This window comes from Falco rusticolus, chromosome 1, assembly GCF_015220075.1.
Source record: "Falco rusticolus isolate bFalRus1 chromosome 1, bFalRus1.pri, whole genome shotgun sequence".
In the NCBI taxonomy this organism is placed as follows: Eukaryota; Metazoa; Chordata; class Aves; order Falconiformes; family Falconidae; genus Falco; species Falco rusticolus.
In genome coordinates, this window is record NC_051187.1 from 77,350,956 (window position 1) to 77,373,263 (window position 22,308).

General features: G+C 37.6%; 1 protein-coding gene across 7 annotated transcripts in view; it reads left to right on the forward strand.

Annotated features, from left to right (window-relative positions):
- Positions 1–9,922: 9,922 nt before the first annotated feature.
- SH3TC1 (SH3 domain and tetratricopeptide repeats 1) overlaps positions 9,923–22,308 on the forward strand; it is a 60,031-nt gene continuing 47,645 nt past the window's right edge. For 3 of the 7 annotated variants that reach the window (XR_005103941.1, XM_037385594.1, XM_037385623.1), the window contains exons 1-4: positions 9,923–10,045; positions 15,867–16,117; positions 17,429–17,503; positions 19,664–19,791. Coding sequence is in view for 4 of the 7 variants with exons in the window: in XM_037385594.1 (XP_037241491.1) it covers positions 15,910–16,117; positions 17,429–17,503; positions 19,664–19,791 (411 nt within the window). In the remaining 3 variants the exon portion in view is untranslated. The remainder of the gene's footprint in view (positions 10,046–15,866; positions 16,118–17,428; positions 17,504–19,663; positions 19,792–22,308) is intronic. The other 4 variants (XR_005103944.1, XR_005103943.1, XM_037385605.1 and 1 more) reach the window with 2 other exon arrangements.

Sequence of the window (22,308 nt, forward strand, 5' to 3'; positions counted from 1 at the left end):
ATGGAAGAACTTATATTGCATTTTACTGACCCCGTGTATTTAAACTGTATGTGTTTCTTAAGTACATTCACACATATTCCCCTATTACATTAGCTGTACTGGGGAAAAAAAAAAAATCATTACCTATTGAATCCCTAACTGTCCCAGTTATCAGAAATGCATCCTCATCAAGTAAGGGAATATATCTTCACATATCTTCCCTTGACAAGTAAGGGATTGCAGCTTCATGTAAAGGAAAAAGAGATCGAGTACTTTAAATGTAAACCAAAACAGAACAATCTATATAATGTATATTCATTAATAGGTATTAGCACTACACTTGACTCTGTGCTTATATATTTTAAGTATACTGCAGATTTATGGACTGACAAAATACGCATTTTTGCAGAAGCTGATATAGCTCAAGCAGCCAGGAAGGTGTTTGAGTTTTTCCCCTGTGTATTCAAGTAAAGTTAATCACATGAAAAAGTACTTCCCTTTCTTCATGTTTTTCCCCCTTTTGTTACCTTCAAAATTCAGGAATCCAGTCGGGGTAATATTCAATTAATAATACCAGTATTTTAAAATTCAGTTTCACAGCAAAGTTGTCATACAATATTTTTATTTAGTGCTTTTCTTGAAAAAGTCCAGCTGAAGCAAGCTAAAAGGATTTTTCTAATATTTCTGAACTTTCCAACAATGGGGAACGATGGGCTTCCAGCAAAATAAAATTACTACTTTTATTTAATCGTTTGTCTGCAAAGCTTTTTAGGTCATTGCCAATTGAGTATGAAAGAGCTTATATTTTAGAAGTATCTCAGTGATGGAGAGTCCAGCAAAAGGGAGAGGAACTAGAACTTCTGCATGGGGAGTGAAGCAAAACTTTTGTCTCTTCAGCAAAAAAGACACATGTGAAAAAACCATCATCCAGCCAGTTGCCAGAAGTTATTTACAGGCTAATCCAGAATATAGAAGACCACAAATTCAAGTAGCTGCTTAACCTGTTGAAGCTGGCCCTTGGCTTCATGTTCAAAGCTGACGTAGTATCACAAGATATTCATGTCAAATAGCAACTTGGAGTGGAACTTAAAAGAATAATTAGTTTGTGCCAGTAATACTGTTAATTGTTCAAATCCTCCTAAAAATTTCCTGAATAGATATTTCATGGAGGAAAAAAAAAAAAAAAAAGGATAAACCCACATAAATTAGATATCCCTTTTTAAATTCTACTGTGCATCTCTGTATTTCATACCTTTAAATTCTGTTAGGTTTTCCTGAAAACTGAGCTTAAGCTCCTAAGAAACCTTGGGTTTTCTATATTTTTTATCCTGAAATTGAATTATTAGGCTCATATTCACTCCAAGCTGCTGTCTTTTGACAACTATTATATCTTCTGGAAGACAAAAAAGAACCTTTATAATTTATAGTAATTTATTTTGAAGTGCTTAATTTTTAAATGACAAATTATCCCTCAGATGTGTTCTATAAATTTCCAGAAATGTGCCATTTTCCTATTACTTAAAAAAACCCAATTCTTTCATATCACAGAAGACTAAGAACCTGGCATGACTTGCTGTCATGACCCCTCATTTGCTTTTTACTGATTCTCTTTTGTGTGAAGAAGCCTCCCTAAACATGTGTTAAAAATGTTTCTAATGTTGGGTTTTTTTGATTCGTGTCTTTCAGGAATTCAGGGCTGGACTACTTCGCCTAGGTTACAGGCCTGTAACTAGATCTGAACTAGTCTACTTTTATGTCTAATCCCAAATTTAAGTTATGACTTTTTGACATTAAAGCTACTAATCAGGGAATTACTGGTTCTGGGAGAGTTGCCAAAATAAGCTACACTTGTGTTTGTAACCTGTTAGTGCCTGTGACAGCAGTTACCTCTTTACCACCTTACTGTGTTTGTTGTATTGATACGACATTGGTAGTAAATAAAACATAAGTCTAGTCTGAAGTTTCAGAAGAATAACAGGCTGAGATCTTAAAATGAGATTCTGGGTATGGAAATAAATTGCCAAGTATTCACTGAGCCAGTAGTACACGTGTTTCTAAATAATCAATTAGCATGAAGCAGCTGTAATGAAATAATAACATACACTATATTGAGATGCCTGCATCACGCTATCAGGATGTCTGTAACAACTTTTATACGAAGCTCCTCTCACATCATGGGCAGAATATAAATATTGTCTCAGCAGTTATAACATAGACATCAATTACCCATTACAAACCTAAATGTATTATGATCAGCAGGTCAAATAAAACTCCCAGGCAAACTTTGAAAACAGAAAGAATGAAATAACATCAAAGGGAACAATGGCTGAGGATGAAAGAAATCTTTGTTACAGTGAGACAATCAAGGACTGTTCTCTCATGTCAGCAGTCAGCTTTTGGGAAGTTGGTCAGAACAAATAAATTTTAGTATCGCAGACTGCTGCATATGACAGGAAGTCTAGCAGGTAATGATTAGCATCAATATATAATTTATACACAAGAATGACAACTGCCCAGGTTACAGCAATGAGAGTTGCAGAAATACAAATGCAAAGGATGTTTTAGAGGAAGAGCCAAGACAAAGCATGAATAATATAAAAGTCACTACGCTTGCAAAAATATTGGCAAAAAATTAATTTTAATTTGAGAACAGCAGATGAAGCTTGTGAGGATTTCAGTGCAACATTACACAGTCTGTGTAACGAGTAATATCAGTACTCCTGACTGTAAACATGTAAATAACATTGTGCTTTCTGTAGTAAACAAGTGAGGAGTATAATACTGTCCCTCTTGTGCCTGTTGCGGAGAGGTTAACACTTATTAAGCAAATTGTGACCTCTTGCAACTGTGACATTGCAAAACTACTCTTCATGTGAAGCTACAGCTTTTCACCTGAAGTAGCTGATATCACGGTCCATTGGCTCTGACTCAATTTAACTCTGTTTTGCAGTACAGGCTGGTGTATGCTTACCCTACATTGCATCTCAAATGCTGTTCTTATGTAAAAAAAAAACCAAACAAAACAACAAAACCCAAACAACAACCAAACAAAAACCCAATATCATGCTAGCAGAATTTAGACTTCCTGGGTGATAAAATTCTCACATAGCACCATCTGCAAGTGAGTCTGCCTGGTAAGATGCATGACAGTTTACAGAAGCTTTTTGGCACACACTACCAGGGAACATACCTGGGGTTTACAGACATCAGTCCCTAGGAAAATGCAGCTGTGACCGAGTAATTCTATGTCCTCAGCTGCGTCAAAGCTGCCTGGTACTATCATTACGGCTTTCCAGGCTTAATGATACAAGGTGAAGGTCCCAGTCTTCATGTAATGGCCTGAGCCAAGCCTGCCTAAAAGATAACTTAAAGGTTTAGGGGAGGTTTGTGAATAACATATGCACAGATGTCAACTAGAAAATAAGAAGGAATAGAAACATAATCTTTTTTTTTTTCCCAAACATAGGAAAAAGTGGAAAAAATATTACTGAATATAATGAATGGACATGAGACATGACATGCATTTAATGGAGTGGGCCCAGAATGTGTTAATGTTTATTATAATTTCTGGGTTTAGCTGCATACCCTCAAATGTACTAAGAACCTTAGAGCATGCCCCCACACATTCACACCTTAACCTCGTTATTGTCTGTGATAGCAAGTGAAAGCCTGTTTTCCATTAATAGAATTGTAAGGATGGCTCCAAGGCCAAAATTCAGGCTGGAAGCATCTAGAGTTTTGATGATCTTCAGATCTATATTGACATAAGCTCCACCATGCCTCAAATCTTCTTTATTAGAAAATCCTCACATTTCTCAAGACTATTGATTGCACTATACCTTTTAAAGATTTTACTCTTCTTCTAAGAATGCTTCCTCAAGCATGCCAAGGCTGGATACTTAAGAAATAGGAATTGGGTGCTTGTTATGTTTATTACCATGTTTTTATATACTTAGTTGTGTTGTCTGTGGCCAAGTGGTCTAAAAAGATACATGTAAGAAGAAAGATGTTACTAGAAGTTGTATCTTGGATCTACAGATAAAGCTGCAAAATGTGGACTCCATTTTGCACATCAGCCCTTCTTCAGGCCTCGACCAGTGGGCAGCAGTAATTTCAAAAACATCCCAATCACTTTGCTAGTTTTACACAGATGCAGACTTTTACAGTTGTTTCTCAAAGTCAAAATTATCAATATATGATTTCCTATACTCTAGACATTTTGGTGGCTGGATATGTAAGGAGGTAATATTTTCAGCTACCTTGATCAAAAGGAAAAACCTCACATTGCATGCCTACCAGCAGCATTCATTCCATTTTAAACAGAAGTTACCGACACCAAACTGTGTTGCACCTCGTGAGTGGTACAGAGATTATAGGATCATAAATCACAATTCTATGATCATTTCTAGCCTGGTGGCTATCTATAATTTTCGATCCTCTAGGTACTCCTTCAGGCATGTTCTTCCACAGAGCATCAGCAGAGGCAAAAATGAGCCTTTGTTTCTACTGAATCCATATTGAAATATTTCCCTTCACTTAGGATGCCTAAGTCAAAATCTACTTCCTCAATACAAAAACTAGCTCAGGAGATATCTGTATTCCATGTATATTCAAGCTTCCATAAATAAAGCTCCCTCACCCTGCATTTTCTAGCACTAAGCAGAATCACCAAGCAGATGGGTATAATTTCAGTACTGCAAATTAAGTGTTTCAGTGTACAGCTAAGGACTGTAAGTGCTTTTCTGCTGAAAGTCTTTTTATCCATCTCAGAAGTGCTTTAGCACCCTAGTAAAAAAAAGAAACCACCAAAAAAAACCCCAAAACCCACATGAATATGCATATAGAAATATAAAAATATATTTCAAATAGTATACATTTATGCAAATCCTTAGAAAAGATAAGGAATTGAAGCAGAGCCAAATATTCATTGCTACTGCTGCTACTCCTCCCCCTTCTTTTTTAAAATCAAGGAGCCGTGGTTTTCTACTCCACTCCTGACAAACAATTTCATATATACTGACATAGTTTTCTCTGTTATAAAAGCTAGCAGAAAAACTGTGACAACCTCAGTGAGAAACCTCATTTGAGGAAAAAACTTGCTAAGTGCCCTTTTCTGAATACCTAACACAACATTTCAAATTTCTTTGACAGAAAAGAGACACCAAATTCATTTGAACAACACAATAAATAATCACTACTCAATATATCACCATCTAAGTATTTCCTAGCTATTTATAAGAAGGTTATATATCTTTCCTTAAAAATAAATTCTTATTTCTACCTGAAAATTTCAAGCAGCTAGGAAAAGCTAACCTGTAATAGAAAATCAATTCACCTGATTATAAAAGGAAGTACCCATTTTCCTTAAATCACCTGCAGTGCTGTAAAAGGTGGGGGTTAGACCTGTCAAGGGGAAAAATAATTTAAAAACCACAGGTGTTTTATGGGAGTTTAAGTATAAATTGTATTGTATGTCAACACTTTTTTTCTGCCTTTTAGTAGCTGGAGATATGGAGAAGAAGAGAATTATTGCTTCCCTATCAACATGTGTTACCCACATTTTTAAGGCTTGGTTGGGTGTTTTAGAAGCCTTATTTACCAAGTATTTTGTTAACTTCTGCTACTCTCACTAGGTAACAGAAGATATAGGGAATTTAATTTCAGTTTCAAATGGAGCAAAAATAGAGAAAGCTTCTTCCCTACACTGAAGCTTGTGAGTACAAACTTTCCAAATCTTTTTGGTTTGGGGTCATTGAGAAGGAAAAGTTTTCTGTGCCATGTGTAACTCAACAGTTTGTGCCTCATTTGGGGAGGTTGTTATTCCTAGGGGGCAGAAAATAAATCCTGCTGACCCAGAGAGTAAGGGAAGGAAATTATTAATCATCTAAGTGGTAAGTGCTAATTATCTCTTTTTTTTATTATTCTGAGCTGATGAAACTGTTTCAGAAGGCTTCTCTTTCTATAATATACGGAGGCTTATGGTCCATGTCATGGCTGACACAGAATAGGGAGTCCAATCATGACCTTCTTGCCTGCTGGGATTTGGATATGAGCCCAAATTGTTCCCTTGGTAGGAGCATTTTGGCCTTCTGGTCCATGGCCAAAAATGTCCTCAAGCAAGTAACAGTGGCTCTGGGGAGCTGCTAAACTTAGGAGGAAGCTCTATCAGGTGTGTACCATTATTATTGCTTCTGCTGAGGCATAACAAGCTCAGTAATGTCTATTATTAACATTTGGTAATTGTAAGCAAACTTAGCTGTTATTTAGCCAACTGGGTAAATAGCTTAGGAACTGTTTAAGTGGAGTAACAGCTGGATGTTTTGACTCAGCATTTTCCTGCAGACTACAAGGCGACAGCATTTCCGTACAGATGGATGGCAGTATATTTTTCTTTTCATGTTTTCTGTTTTTCCTTTCTGAACCAGACTATGGAGCTGGGGTGGTGGTTTTTTCAAGACCTGGGGGAAGTAAAGCTATCTGGGTTCTAAACAAGCAGGAAAAAAAAGATGACAGGACTCCATTAGAAAACACTTTAACTCTTTAGCTAACTCTATATGCAGTTACTGAGAAGAGGTAACGTGCTAATCAAAAGGAAACATATGGCTAAACCTATTTCTGTGGAAATTTTGTGTAACCATAGTGTGAACATAACTAATATCCATGCATGCTGCTAATCCTGCTAAAATTAATATAATTATTTGGGTAAGTTTGCCAAGTAGAAGGTTGCCACTGTGAATTTACACTTCAAGCTGGATAGACTTCACACCTAGGCGTTCAAGTGATATTTCTTTGTGATCTTTGCAGTACAGATTGTATTGCATTACATTACTTTTAAGTGAGTATACCTCAATCACTGGATGAATTAGAAACCAATAGAGATTAATTTAGCCAAGAAAGCAGTATCTTGTGTGATTTCAGATTTGTCGTGCCAGCTGTAAGTAGTGAAGAATGCTAATTTCAGCAAAACATGAAACAAAGACGGTCTTTTAATGATAGGGTTCAGCAAAGGGAAATAAGCTTTGTAACATTTAGTGGACTTGAGATGAAAGAGATCAGACAGGAATTTAGTAAAGCGGGTGGGAAGATCCCTTCTTGCCTAAATCTGGTATTTGCTATCAGTTATCAGTGAATAGTCAAACAAGTTACATTTCAACGTTAAAGTTAGTCCCTTTGGCAGCGGACTAGTCTTTCATAGGTATGGCCCCAGCTGTGATGGAATAATAGTTATACTGGAAGGTATAACTTGGCCTAAATATTAAAATGTGTTATTTTTCCTAAAACAAGCTGTTGTAGTGAAAAGCGGTCAGACAAACGTGCAGCTGCAGAAGGGCAGACAAACAGGATGATGGAAAGCAATGCCAGAGAGAGACAATCAGAGGAAGTGTCTTGTTTCAACACACGATGTCCTCCTCGGCCTCCTGGCAACTTTTTTTAATAAGCCTGAAAAGATCAGGGACAGCCCCACATAAACAGGGCCATCAAGACATCATGTAATTTTAATAGTTAAAGAAGTGTTCTCAAACTTTTATAACGTAAGGAAACCTGAACAGGTAGCATGATTTCTGTGACTAAAACCTAGTGTAAGGTATGTGATGACTAATACAGTACTGCTCCGTACTACCTTTGTCTTTCCTGTTTGCTACAGTATGTTGGTCTCTGGAGTTACTTCACGAGAGCAGCTATTCCCACCTTCAGTAAGGCTATTCACTTGCGGTTCTGTAATACCGATCAGCGCTGTTCTAATAAGACAACAGGAAGTCCAGGGCCAACTTCTGGTGTCATTACCCTGAAGCCAAAAACTTTTCCCCCACCTTGTTTCCACTTAAACTACATGTCAATATACACCCCCAAGAATTGAAGTACTGCGTGTGGCATGATGAAACATGCTTTGGAGTGAAATCATGGAGGAAGCTGAAGATGTCCCCGCTCATTGCAGGGGCGGTTGGACTACATGACCTTTAAAGGTCCCTTCCAACCCCAACTGTTCTATGATTCTAAGCAGTTATTAACAAGGAAGTTAAAAAGCCTGGAGTTCAGTTGTTTGCTATTTTGTTACTTGATTTGTTAAGTGAGTTGCATCTCTCCTAACTTTACTTCTCTGAAATAAAAATTGGTTGGATTTGAGATTTTAGGGATACACTCATCAGTAGTGGATTCTACAGTGACTGGGTCATAGAAATAGAGGCTGGAAGACCTGTATTCATTGGAAAAATTACAGGGTTAGATGATTATTGTTTTTTTCAAAACTACCTTGAGTACACAAAAAAGAAGAGGTGATAGGAATACTAGTGAAGAACTGAGGTTATAAAATGTAACAAAAAATTATCCTTAAATATACAAATAAAAAAAATGCGATTAAGAGATTTAGATGTTTAAGAAACTCATTGAAAATTAGTCAGTAAAATGGTGACAGAAATGTGGCATTTCATGCTGTTGGCATAGCTACTACATAAATTAATTAATCCTGAAGTGGCATGCTTTGTGTACTGCATTATAGTGCAATATGAAATTAATTCCAGTGGGAGGAGAGCCCTGTGGGATGATTGGTTAGTTGTGATTTATACAATTACTTGAATACCTTCCAATTTCATAATTTCTGGAGAGATGGAGAGTTCTCAAGCGTACTGCAGGAACAGATTGGCTGATCAGTGTGAGGTAGCATTTATAATTCATGTTAACATGGTGTGATGGGATGAAGTAAGGTAAGTGAGAGTATGATTTGTAATTAATATTTAGTTTATAAAGTCTAAAAGCAAGTTTTAAGTGCTTGAGACACTTCTATGTTGAGACAGATTAGCAGGAGTTGTAACTAAGATCTTTAAGGCATCTGAAGGGTCGTTATTTTTTTTTCTATTATCCCTGGCAAGAGCTGTAGGAGGGCAGCAGTGCTGTGCAGCACAACCCATCACCTCAAACCATGTTCTTCAGGAGCTGCCCAGCCCCACAGGCTCTGTCTGACTCTTTGGCGTGCCTCAGGGCAGCACCCCCTCTGCCAACATGTACCCGCAACTGATCAATGGCCTGATATCTTAAATGCTGGGATGTTACTGACTAGAGATGTCTGAGATAACAGGTGTATGGTCTTTGTGGTGGACACTGTCCGATTGTTCTGTTCTCAGGTAGCACCCACTGCAGTGCAGCCCAGACCCATGGCATGTGGGGTACTCCGTGCTTACCTGTAACAGTAGCGTAACTCTGACTAACTGTGTGTGAAATTCACAGTATGTTAGGGAGGAAAAGAATATAAACCATCTCAAGGTGTGGAGGGCAAAAAGCTAGCAGATTTGAAATAGAATAGATTATTTTCAGTTTCTCTCATCCTTGCCTTTGTGGACCGTTTAGGGTATGGCATCTGGATCAGTGATGAAATCTTGTGACACAGAGGATATACTCTGCATGTACTCCACAACAGACTTGCTTAACTCCCAAAATTGGTATTTAATGCTGCATAGCTGCATAGTGCGTGATAAATCTGCAAAACTATATACTTCTGCAATTTCAACGCAAGCATATAAGAGCAAATTCACTGTCAAAGTCTTCATCAAACTTTGTGGTTGGAATGGTAGAAAGAAATCTAATTCTGTGATCAAAAGCAAAGTGGCAACAAAGCCTGGTACTCCATCTAAAGGGCTATTTGTTAATTTGTCTGAGCAGTGCTCACTTAGCACAATGGTCTGGATGTATCCCATGGAGCCTTTTAGCCACTAATGCAAAATGCCAACATAAATTATTGCTTTGAAAAGCAGGGGGGTGTGAATGAACCTCCCAGCACATTTGATACATTTCTGCTTTGCATAATGAACTTTAGTAGCTCAAGTCCATGCTCATGAATGTTTCTTTAAAAAAAAAAAAAAAGTTAAAAAACCCACAGTTTTTGAATTAACAGTAATAGTTAATGGACAACTTTTTGTACTTGCCACATGCAAGCCAGGCTGTGCAATCAACAGGAAAGATAAGAAGGTCAAACAGGAAGAGCTGTGCTGGAGTGAGTTTTGAGCAGAGCTGAGGAAGGCGCAGATCTGCCTGCTCTTTACCAGCATGTTATAGCGGATCAGGCTTGGAAAAGGTAGGAGAAGTCCTGTGCTCTGTATCTGCATGTCTGTCTCTTACTCTAATTTAGGTACCTGTGGTCTGGTATTTGACTGTATTGTCAACACGTTAGAATTGCAGCCAGTTAAACCAGGATAATTTCAGTGGTGTTCAATACTTTGGTGTGTCCATAATGAAATGATTGAAAAATACACTTAAATGTGATCTGTCCTGACTATGAGAACCTGCTGGGAGTTCCTGTGCTGCTCCGTTTTCCCTCTTCTAGGTGGTGGTGTGTGAGCTGAGCTGCTATTCAGTAACAAAAGCATTCCTCCTACTTATTCCTCTGCGTTAGCTGGCACAGGCTGAACTCTGTCAAATCTAGCACTCAAAATGAGGTATCAAGATTCACAGATGCCTTTTATGGTTTTCTAACAGTGACCTGAACTTTTTTAAATACCCCTAGGATTTATGCTTATTTTTAATCAGCTATGAAAATGTGGATTGTAGCCTACAATTTTCAGTATCTAAACTTGGAAATTTTAGACTTGGGGTGCTTTCAGGGCTTGATGTGGGTGGAAAGTATATTTCAGTGCTATTGAGGTATGGTGAAACTTAATCGTAAGAGGGTTAAAATTTTTAAAGGAATCTACTGCATCTTTGAAGCTTCCTAGGGCTTTATTTATAGACCAACTGTGAACAATGATACTGCTTGCAACATTGTTTGCTAAGAATGGCTGACTAACCTAAAGTTACTCCAGTGATAAAGAAGTCAATCTTCCTTTTTTGTAGAGTACTCAGATTCCCAAGTCTGTTTACCCTGATTACAGATTTGCTTTACCTTTCTGTGTAATACATAGCAGCACTGGAGGAAAAACTGTTGTGTTGCCTATACAGTACATATTATGGATGTTTTTTAATTCATGCCTTTAACTGAATTTATCATAGAGATCAAAGCTGTGATTTACTCTCTCTGAGGAGAAAGATTTTAATGATCTTGTCTGTAAGATGCTTGTAGCCTAATACAGGTGATGTGAAACAAATGTGAGTTGAAACTGGGGAGAAGGAATCATAAAATAACTACTCTGGCATCAGTTTGGGAAAATTACCTAGATTAATTTACAGCAGTATAGTTGCAAGACTGAGGTATTTCATGACTTGTGGGATGTACAGGAGATGGAAAGCAGATCAAGTGTGTGCACACAGTCAAAAGTCCCATAAATTAAGGCAATGCAGGCTTCACTAGCTGTCTGGCCTGGTTTGGAGCCTTGGAACAAGACATGCCCCATGAGATGAGTAAACATTTTGAGGCTACCAGAGTTCTGTTGTCTCAAGGTACAGCAGCAGTGGTTGGAAGAGCCTGGAGACTTTGAATTTAGAAGAGTTGCCCCTGATCCACTGGCAGCTCAGGTGAGATGAGCAATAGCTGGTGCTCATTTTCTTTGGATAAGAACTGATGCTCAGAGCAGCAATGGCAGTAACTTTGTACCTCCAGGACAATTCTAATATGTATGAATAATCCTCTTGATCTAAATTAATTCAACTTTACACTTGCTTCTGGACTCTGGCTACTTTACCAGCACTTCTATAGCACTCCTGTATGACCACAAATAATCTTTGTCTTGATTTCCATCTCTGTAAGACTTGAACAATTATAGTAACTTCAAGCTAGTAATTAGTAAGTTGTCCTGAGCCTCCTAGAGAGAAGATGATGAATGAAAGAGAAATATTGTATTGCATGCAGGTTTTAGGCAACCAGTTCAAATATAACCCATTCTTACGTACTGGATCGTATTCTCTTACTTAGCAATACACCTTTAAAGAGAGAGAGGGAACCTATACAGTGGATGTTATTAGTCATCTTCTTCAACCCTCTTTTAAATGGGAAGGAATTGGTGGGAGAGAAAGTGTTCCTGTCATCTACAACTCCTCTTAAAAAAACAACAAAACTTGGGGGTGTGAGGGTGTGTGTGTGTAACCCTCAACCTGCATAGTTAGGGAAATGGAAAATGTCAAGCTATACGTTTTTTCTTCTGGTTAGCTAGCTCTGTTTTCAAAAACAGAGTTACAAGCTCTCAATGAAATGGGAGCAGCCACAGAGGGGAAAGTGTGATAATGGAATTGTTCTATTTAACTTTCAATAGGAAAGAAGTGTCTTATTTCCATCTCATGTTCAACAGCTGTTGAATACAGAACTTTCCAGCCTGCTGTGTGCTGTGGAAAGCAAGGAAAAGGTGGAGTGACCTTCTGAGCCTCACAAGCCTGGGCAGGTGCTACCAATGGCTCTGTATGGGGCGGCATGTCCAGTGAGCTCAGGCCAGGCAAAAGGATGATACCAGTGAACCCAGTAGCACTCCTATAGGAATTGTTGAGCTGTCCAGTACCTGCCTCTCTCACTGCTCATCCCCACCATGAGTTTCTGCTTTAGAAAGTGAGACTCCCCCAGAACAGCAGGGAGTGCCATCTCTTGCCTGCATGGCTTTTGGATAGAGGTTGGCTTCTGGCTTGGAAAAATGGGAAGATCATTAAATTTTATGGCCAATGTCTTGCACCAAATATGAATTTTTTTTGGTCAAGCCTCAAAGAGCATGAGGTAAAATAATTTTGTCTAAGTTACAAATAAAATGCTTTGTCAGTGCACATAAATGTAAATTGTAAGAACTAGTTATAGAAGACAGACTTTACAAGGTGAGTGTTAGATCTTTAATCCATTTCTTCATCTCATATTCGTTGCTATCAACAAATGGCTAATTGCTAATAAGTGTAATGGTAAGTTAGCATTACAGGTTAAGGAAAAAATCTCTAATGAGTGCGACTCAAGCACTGAACTTTAACATTCTCTAAATCTATTTCATTGTGGATTAATGCTTTTTTTTTTCTCTGGTTGGTGCCTCTGAATCTGTTTTAATTTGATTGGAATGGTTAATAATTGATGAGAAATCATGAGCATAATAAATATGGTGATTATACCATAGCATTGCTTGTGTGTTACGGTTTTGCTCCTTGGGGTACTTATAGTCAAAGGTGAATAGTAAAAGGACAGCGATGTAGTGCAACATCGTATGAAATCTTTGTTGCTTGGGATGCATTTAGATGCTAAATAAACATTCAAAAGGGCCTAAGTAGACTAGATGCCTAGCTACAGGGAAGTTATTTACTATGTTGTTCACAGTTCTTATACAGAGTCACATGGATTGAGGTTTGATACTTAGGGCAAATGTTAAAGACTGGAAAGGAATCTCTAGAGGACAGCATGAGTGTTAAAAATGTTTTTGAGACTGAATTTTTATTCTGTGATTCTTGGAAAAGCCAAGAGAAAACATTGATAAGAACATACCATTTTTGCTTTCCTTTCTCTCATTCTGATTTTTTTTCTCCTTGACTTAAGCTCTGGGATACTATGACTGAATCTTAAACAGTTCATATCAATTTTGATTTGTTCAGATGTCCTACTTGCTCTTGCAGCACCAAGCTTTACAGATTCATTCACAAGCCTGTATGTATGTCACCCTTAATAACATGCACTGATGCAGAAGACATGAAAAGTTAATCAATATCTCTTCTTCAACTTGTCTGAATTCTAAGAATTCAAGTCACAGTATATTTGTTTTCCTGAATTTTGATGAGGATGACATTTCTGTTTGAAGATAGGAGCTGATGGAAAAATTAATATTCTGAACACTGAATTCTCTTTCTGGGATCAAGGATAATCCTGAACTAAAAATAATAACTGGATTTGGATTCACATAGCAATGTAATTTAAACAACCATCTTTTGAATTAAATTATCCTTAATATCACAATATTTACATCCTCATCAACAGGAGATACCGGTATTCACAAAATCTATGCAAAAGAATGTTTAATTCTTAAGTGTGAAGGTTACAATCCATTACATATAATCCTGGTATAGTACTGAAAAGAATGGTGTTAGCTACTGTCATTACCTTAAGGAAAAGATCAACTGTATAAATGGAAAAGCATATTCCTAGCAAAGTGAGTTTGGTCTCTGGCAGACCTGTATTTTTAATCTTGTATGAGTCAGTCGTCAAGTCTAATAGGCAGTTTTTCAGAGAAATTACCAAGAGAAACAGATCTGAAGTCAGTAAACTAATATGTTAGTGGAAATACCCTTTTCTGAGAAAAGGCATCAAAATTGCTTGTTTGAGTTACTATCTGTGTTTCATAGGTATTTATGAATTTATACTCATAACTTTAGATGGAGAATTGCAAAGCTACACCACAAAGCACCGTTTGAAAATTGGCCTCACCACTCTGATAAGCACTTCCAAATAAATAGCAAAATGGGACAATGGAAACATTAAAACAACATCCATCCTAGATGTCTTAATACTTCATTACCTTATGTGCTTGTGGTAGATATGGCTATGGTTTAATTCTCTGAGCTGGTCACGCCACCTGTAAGTATGCCTCATTAATCTTTTTATAATTGCATAACATGCTTCTATCTGTATATAGTTTACTGCTTATTCAAGTTGCTCTATGGGCTAAAGGTTTCAATCACTGCAAAAAAAAAGCATTAAAGTTGGGCAGACAGAGCACTGCCTCATCCCATCTACTTGCCTACCATGGCAGACATCTAGGAGCTGTTGCACCATTCACATTGGTGCTCAGTTTGCTCAGGTTTAAGGATCTGTGATGTGAAGCTTGGAGGTTGAGAAGTGTTGGAAAGCATTTATGTGAAGAAGCAAACCAGAATAACATGCTTTGGGATACACCATTGCATAGTGAATGGGGAAGGGAGAAATTTTCTGACCAGTCTGAAGGCCAGTTGTAAGGGCATACTAGCTGACCATGCACCACTAGTCTGAGGGTTTGGCAGTGAAAGTAATCTTCCATCAACAGCTCCATTTTAATCGATTTCTGCTGGAAAACAAATGAGAGGAAATTTCACAAAGAATACAAGTGTGTATACTCATAATGAATGTGGCTCGTTGATGAGTATGGCTGGAGTAAATACAGAGGAATCTGGATTAAGTACAAGTGGCAGGACTAATGAGAAATCTATCCTGTGGCTTTATGAAATCAGAGGCATTGAGAGCCCACTGAGAAAAGGTTCTAAATATCAGTGGGGCGTGTGCTGGCTACATGCATTGGCTGATGGTCTGGCAGCGCTTTTCTGAAGCTGAAGTAGCTTGTGCCTAAAGAACTGGGACTGCAGGGTGTCTCACATCGGTGACTGTAGAGGGAGCAGTGAAGCTTGCAACTACTTGAGCTCTACTTTCATTTCTATTCCTTTCCGCTGATGTTCTTCCCAGTACGTCTTGCTGCCAGGCTTGGTCTATAGCTTCAGTAAATCACCCTTCTGCTTTACTGCAAAGAAACCTTGCGATCCTTGCATGCCAGTCTTCCTGTATTGTGGGTTCCTGCAGAGGATTTATTCTTTAGCTGAATTTAAAAAAACCTTTCTGCTTGTTTGAATTAAGCATACAGTACCTGTTCCATTCTTGTCACCTTTAGAAAATGATGTTTCTCCTCTGCATTGCCTCTCTTAATGTGAATGATGCTATCCCTTGCAGGCTCTGCTTTAAAGCTGGCCAAGAATGAATAATCAGCAATGGGCATAAGTACATTTCACTTCAGGCCTTGGATTGTTGCTATTAGTCAAATCTGTTGTTATGTTGCTAAAGCAGTGATGCCACCTGATTACAGGAGCTTTTTCTGGTGTGAATCTGGGTGTTACACAACAATTCTTCTGAAAGGAGCCTAAAGCAAATACTTAAATTTATATTAGAATTAAAAATAATTCCTGCAGGCAAGGGACAGCTCTTGAATACGTGCATGTATTTTGATGGTTTTTTAAAAAATATATTATTAATTAATTTTTTTCTCCCTCAGATTGTTGATAACGTTAATTGTAGCACTGTGAGCAATCACAAATATGGAGAGCTTGGCAGCAGCAGGCAGCACATCCATGCTTAGTACTAATGCCATCGTCCCTGGTCTGGAGGGAAAGCAAGAGAGGAACTTGGGGAGGAAAGAAATGGAGCAGAGGAGGTGCAGGTCTCACTGGAAACATGCAGAGGCCAATGCTGCCATTAGCACTGTGAGGGGTGGAGTCAGAATGGACACGTTGCAAGAACAAACAGGTAAGACTTCGATCAATATATCCTCATCACTCTGCTCTTGACTTTGTATTGAAATCAGTGTTCTTTAAACATTGCTTCCTGTGTGCAAGCAGACTTGTGACAGTACTTCTGACTAAACCAAGAAAAAGCAGAACTCTAAGTATGGTCCCAGAAGCTGTCGAGAATTTAAATTCATGAAGTTCCTTAAACACAGCCAGCCTACGCTGCAGTGAGCTTACTATCAATTCTCTATTTAAAAATAAATATCGAGTCCAGATTAAAAAAAAACCCGCAACACCCCTGTCAAACCCCCAACCAAACTGAAGTGCTTGGGAACTGCAATTTCTATTTCTAGTATACATTAATAATTGACCTTAAAGATGTTTTTATTGCTTACTGCTTCTTTTCTGATGTAGGAAAACTGTGTATATGTATCCTTATGTATTTGTGACTTTGTTCATGCAACATCAATAGGCGCACTCAAGGGAAGATGCGGAAGACTTGGAAATTACCATGTCCTATGATATTACAAGATTTTTCTTAAAAGCAGAGCTGCAGAGGAGAATGTCTTAGGATGCATGAAAATTGCCTGAGTTTTCTTTGAAAAATTAAAGATCTATCTCTCCCATTTTTATACTTGGAAATATCAAGCCTTGTCTTCAATGATTTTTGCTAAGGGAACCTTGGAATTACTTGGAGTGGGTGCTTCTTCAGCATGAGAGTGTATAATTTCCAAAAAGACCCCAAGAAATATGGGCTGAAAAAGAAAAAAACAGATTACTATTAATGTAAAATATAGTAATTTTGTGTTCTATTTCTAAAACTTCAGATCTCTTGGTTTTACATTACACCCTCCCAAGTATTAAGCTTGTAACAAATAAAGAGAAGGTTTACTTCTCTCCATGTCTGAATTGGTACAGGGCACTCGTGTCATTGCCAATTGATACCACTGCAGCTTCAGTGGAGGCCACTTTTTGGTATAGGTGCAAGGGAAGAGAAAATGAAGTCTGACTCTTGCTCTCTCCCAAATGTGACTTCAGTTTCCTGAGAGGCTATGTGTCCACCCATTCTCCATCATTTTGAAACTTCAGACCAAAATAATGAAATATTTAACTTCCTCTCCAGTAGGAGAGAAATGATCTGCAGATAATTTTTGTGGGTTTTGGAAATTATATACTGGGAAGGGGAAAAAATATAGTTATTTTCTTTTAGTAATTATCCAATGCATCGAATGCTTTGAAAGTCTGGGATGGTTTGTTTGTTTGTTTTTCTGGTGTGATTTATATGGACTTAGAAAATGCTCTTAACCATTCCTTTCATTTATCATAACAGAGTGTTCTCAAAGTGAAAAATGCATGAGTGTCAGTTCCAGGACCATTCCCAGACAAGCAGAGAATTTTCCAACTGGTAAGGTATTTGCTTCCATCATGCCTTGTAAATATAATGCTTTTCTCATTGCTTACTTTTTTTTTTGAGACAACTACGTCAACATTTGCAGTTGCAATTCCTGTAAACTTTATAACATACTTCATGGAGGCTGTGAAATGTCAAACTTCTACATAAGATTTGTCAAGAATTTCTCATAAAAAGAGAGAACTGCTATAAAAGCCAGAAACAATGTATGGACTATATTGTAGTGGCTAAGAAAAAAGGTAAATAAAGTTCATTGCTTATTGAAACCCACATGTAAAATTCTTGAAATGTCCTGTTTTTTAAGTTTGTGGCCTTTCCAAGTCTTTATTTTTTTTTTAGTGCTGTATTTTCAATGAAGTTGCAATTGAGTGCAGTTCTCCAGTAAAGTAGGTGCAGCAGGATTCCCTTCTGGAGTCCTTGTGGCCTGCTCTGTGAATTGAGGTTCTAGTCACATTTCCCTTCTCTTGCTTGTGGAGGAAGAGTAATAACCATCAAAGAACAACAGTTGGATGTGGTCTGCTTTCTGGCTTGACCTGACATATCACATCAGTGGTAGAAGGTCTCCCCCAGGCATATAGTTATTTCTAGTTAAACTATGTGTGCTTATATACACACCTGTTTGTCTCACTCCGTATAGAGCTTGGGTAGTTCTTAACTGGGAGTATGGAGCAGAGCTCACAGAAGCAGACAGGAAGACTATTATAGGTGCAATGGTTTTGGACCACGTTTCAATTCCATAAGGCTTTATTAATAATTATTTTGGCAGAAGCAGCTTATTTCAGTTGTTTAAATTCAATGCAATTATTATTTCAGTAATATTAACTTTATATAAGACTTAAATTGTGTTTCTATCATTAAATATTTAATTTGGAATCAATTTGATTATGTAAAACAAAAATTTAAATTTTTTACGTAATAGTCTTCTCTTGTGTCAGTATCTCTGATGGCTTCAGGTAAAATGAAGATGTCAATACAGTTACTTAACAGTGATCTAAGTAAGATTCAAAGATTCTAGTTTGTGTTCTTTGTACTAACAATTGACTACATGACCACAGCTTAAACAGAGAGGGCTTGTAATTCAGTAACACTGCTTTGTATTTCTGACCCACCCTTCTTGACCTTAATGTAATGAGTAATTTAGGTGCAAGTCATCGTAAAACTCCTGAAGACATACATAGGAAGCCCTATGAAAACAGATTAAGATGCAGCATGTTAGACCAGAATGTGAGAAATATCTATTTTTCCTGATTCAAAGGTGAAATTCAGAGGAGATGGAGTATTTTGGGATGGTCAATAATCCCATTTATTGCTGGAAGCATGACCTGTTTACACACTTGCAACTGGAATTCTTCCTGGATGGGTATTATTGCCTTATATGTACCCATCTGTGTATCTGAAAATTTATGGGTCTGATTTAGAGTTCTTGAGTTAATTTAACAGATATGCAGAATGAAAGCAGGTTTATCGAAGATCTTTATCTGACAGCAGCTAGCTGAAACTGAGGAAGTCATAAGTGAGCTTTTAGTGGGACCATTTATCTTGGCTGGTACTGCTCAGCCAGCTTAGTGGAGAAACAGCTTTTTCAATATGCAATTTATAGAAGCCTTCTGAAATAGTGGGGGTGACATATCTGATAACTGTGAATTTAAGATTAGCATAAAGAGTTGCGGTAACATGCCAAACAATCTACGTGTTGGTTTTGGCTTTGTTTGGTTTTGGGGTGAGAGTTATTTTTGTGATTCCAGTATCTGTTTGCCTCGATTTTTAAAATATGCATGGGATATTTGGAAATCTGGGCATGTTCTCAATGTCCGTAGAGCTGTCTAATTTGACAAATTACCAATCTGCTTGCCTTTTTCCTCTTCTCTCTTCTCCATCCCCAAGCGTGTCAGTTGGCTCCCAGAATTTCTACAGACTTTCACATCACACTCCTTTGTATAGTCGAAGCCTTTATTATGCAAGTGAAACAAATCTTGTGTTTCATGCTAGGCTACTATCTCTACTGGGTAATAAAAATGAAAAAGAAACATGCAGTACATCAGTTTTCTGTGTCTGTCTCTGAAGCTGAAAAAAATATTTCTTAATGTGGATTCTATGAATTTGAGGGATTTTCTGGTTCTCCGAAGCTCATTCTAAATGGATATCCTTCTACAGATATCTCCTTGAAGTTAATGATGGTAAGACGAAAGAGTCAATGTCCTGATCCCAGACTCCAAAGACAGCTCAGAGGGCAGCTCCGTCTTCTGGAAAATGACAGCAGGGAGGTGATGGCAGTTTTCAATGTAAGTCAATTGCTTGGGAATAGTTTTATTGATTCAGAGAATCCACCCTGTGCTACTGAAATAGTCTGAGTTACTTGGGTCCTATTTCCATTTACAAGCTGTATGCTTGAATGAGTGATCAGAGCTTCCCATGGCACAAAACATCTATAGACATTAGAAATACTGAACCATTGAAAAAGACTGGAACACCAAATTGATATATAGTAAATAAACCTGGCTAAATAACACATTGAAGGGGTTTGTTTTAAAAATGTTCTGCTTCGATTTATGTCAAAGGAAATCATGCTTTTCTGATATTTTATTTTCATTTGCCCTCGTATTGACTTTTCACTTAAGTTTCCAGTCACTTTGAGTCATTTGGCATGCAAGTTACCCAGGAAGCCCACTTCTAAGTCAAAGAGGAAGTCTGAAGGAGAACAGCATAAATATTTGATGTCCTAGGGCTAGATGGCCATAGCTATAAACAGCACATAAGAGGGTTGACCAGTTTTTATTGCTGTCTTTCATTTGTTCATATGTAGGAAAGTTTCCCTCTACAACCAATGAGGTTTGCTACACGTATGATTTCAAGTCACCTCTTCCCTCTTGATAGAAAAGCAGGATGATACCATTTGACTTTTGGTGTCCCTTTTTTGACTAAGCCATGAGTTCCAGTCTCCGTTGCTAGCAAGCCAAACACAGAGATCTTAATTAGTTATGGCTTTGACTATCTTGGATGCATGTGTTCCTACACATTTTCCCTTTCATGTGTTGTGAACTCTCCATCACCAGCCTGCTGATTTTGTGGCTGTGAAAACAGTCTGTACTCCTGCTGCTCTGCTCTGGCTTTTGTTTAGGGGGAGATGGAGAAAGGATCAGTAGGAGAAGGAAAACAGCATACAAATAGACTAGATTTGTGGCCTTATTAGAAACAGACTGGGAAAAGGACTTTGAAGGAAGCAAGATTTATAATGATAAGTTTCCTTAGAATGTTGTTTTGATATTCAGCAGTGCATAAAGCCCTTGGGGCTGAGATATTTTAGCATGTGTTGGCAATTTATTAATAGATTTCAGGCTCTTGTTAATATTTAATCTAGTGTAGAAAGGGGCATGTAGAAGATCAAAGCAGTGATGAGGCTTAAGTTGGATATCTCTTTTTCAAAAAGGAATTACTGTTTTAATTTGTTCATGTTGTGTGAATTGAAAAAATGGAAGTTAAACAGAATTAATTCAGAGGTCTTTTTAAATCATGACATAATAGTAATAAAAACAGTAGATCAGCTTCATTTTGCTCAATTACAGAAAATGTGTGAGGGAGTTTTATTACACACACACAGAGTTAGAATCAGTTTATTGTTCAGTCTTTGCATTGGTTTAAGATGCATTTCAATTTAGATGTGATGGGAGTAGAAGGTGCAGTACTGGGAAATGATACAGTAGCATTATACCTGTTAGCTTTGCATCTGATTTATCCTCTGAGATGCTGGTTCAGATATTTGTCTCACAAATTGCCACAGTTCTTTGTATTTCCCTGAAAGAGAGTAGCCAGTGTCATTGGTGAACCCTGTATTTAAGCTACTAACTGAAGTGCAATCAGACAGTATATTACCACTTTTTGGCTAGAATCTGTTAAAATGTATATTTCTTTGACTTATTTGAAGGTTTATGTAGTTCTCCCTTTTTAGCATTTCTGAAATTCCATATAAAATCCATCAATATCATTTACAACTATCATTGCTCATCTTTAAGTGCCATTTAACGCTATTCTAGCAACACAAACCAGTACAAATGAGAAGGAAAGGCTTTTACTGCATCTTAAAAAAAACAAAAACAAAAAACACCCCAAACAAACCCTCCAGTATATTTAATTGTCTTAACTATGGAAAGAGTGAACTAGGGAATGACTATCCAATGCCTCCTCTGGAACAAGACTGAAGTTGCCATGTAGCAGGTTCAAAGTTGCATCAAAGGACACGCATTTTCATGTGTGTACAGAGTTCTGAGGCTAACCTACAGCAGGGTGTTGTGGATCCTAAAATTTTACAGTGGTTCAAGTGACCTAGAGAAATTTTAAGACAAAAAAAATCCAAAGTAACAAACAAAGAAGCCCTTTCCACAATTTAATATCAATACCAACATGTCTGGCAAAGACAGTTCTCAAACTTTAAAAAGCTCTGATGGGAGGGTATTCTTGGAAAGTACCACGAGAGGCTTGCCTGGCTTTCACACTAAATAGAGAATGCTGGCTGCTATACATAGATGTGTATGAATCAGATAGCCTGTAGTCTTACCCAGTGATCAGTCCTGAGGTCTTAATTCCTCTGTAAATTAACCTTACTGGAACAGTTGGTACAATTGGTAAGAAAAAGTCAGATTAAAACTTGGCAGACTATATGTTGTAGGTATGTGTTAAATAACAGATATCTCACGTGGGTAAAACCCTTCTTAATACAGAGCATTTTAGCATAAGCATTACCTAGTGTGAAAGTGTGCTCAGGTCTAGTATAATGGTAATTAAAATACTGGGTTTTATTTATT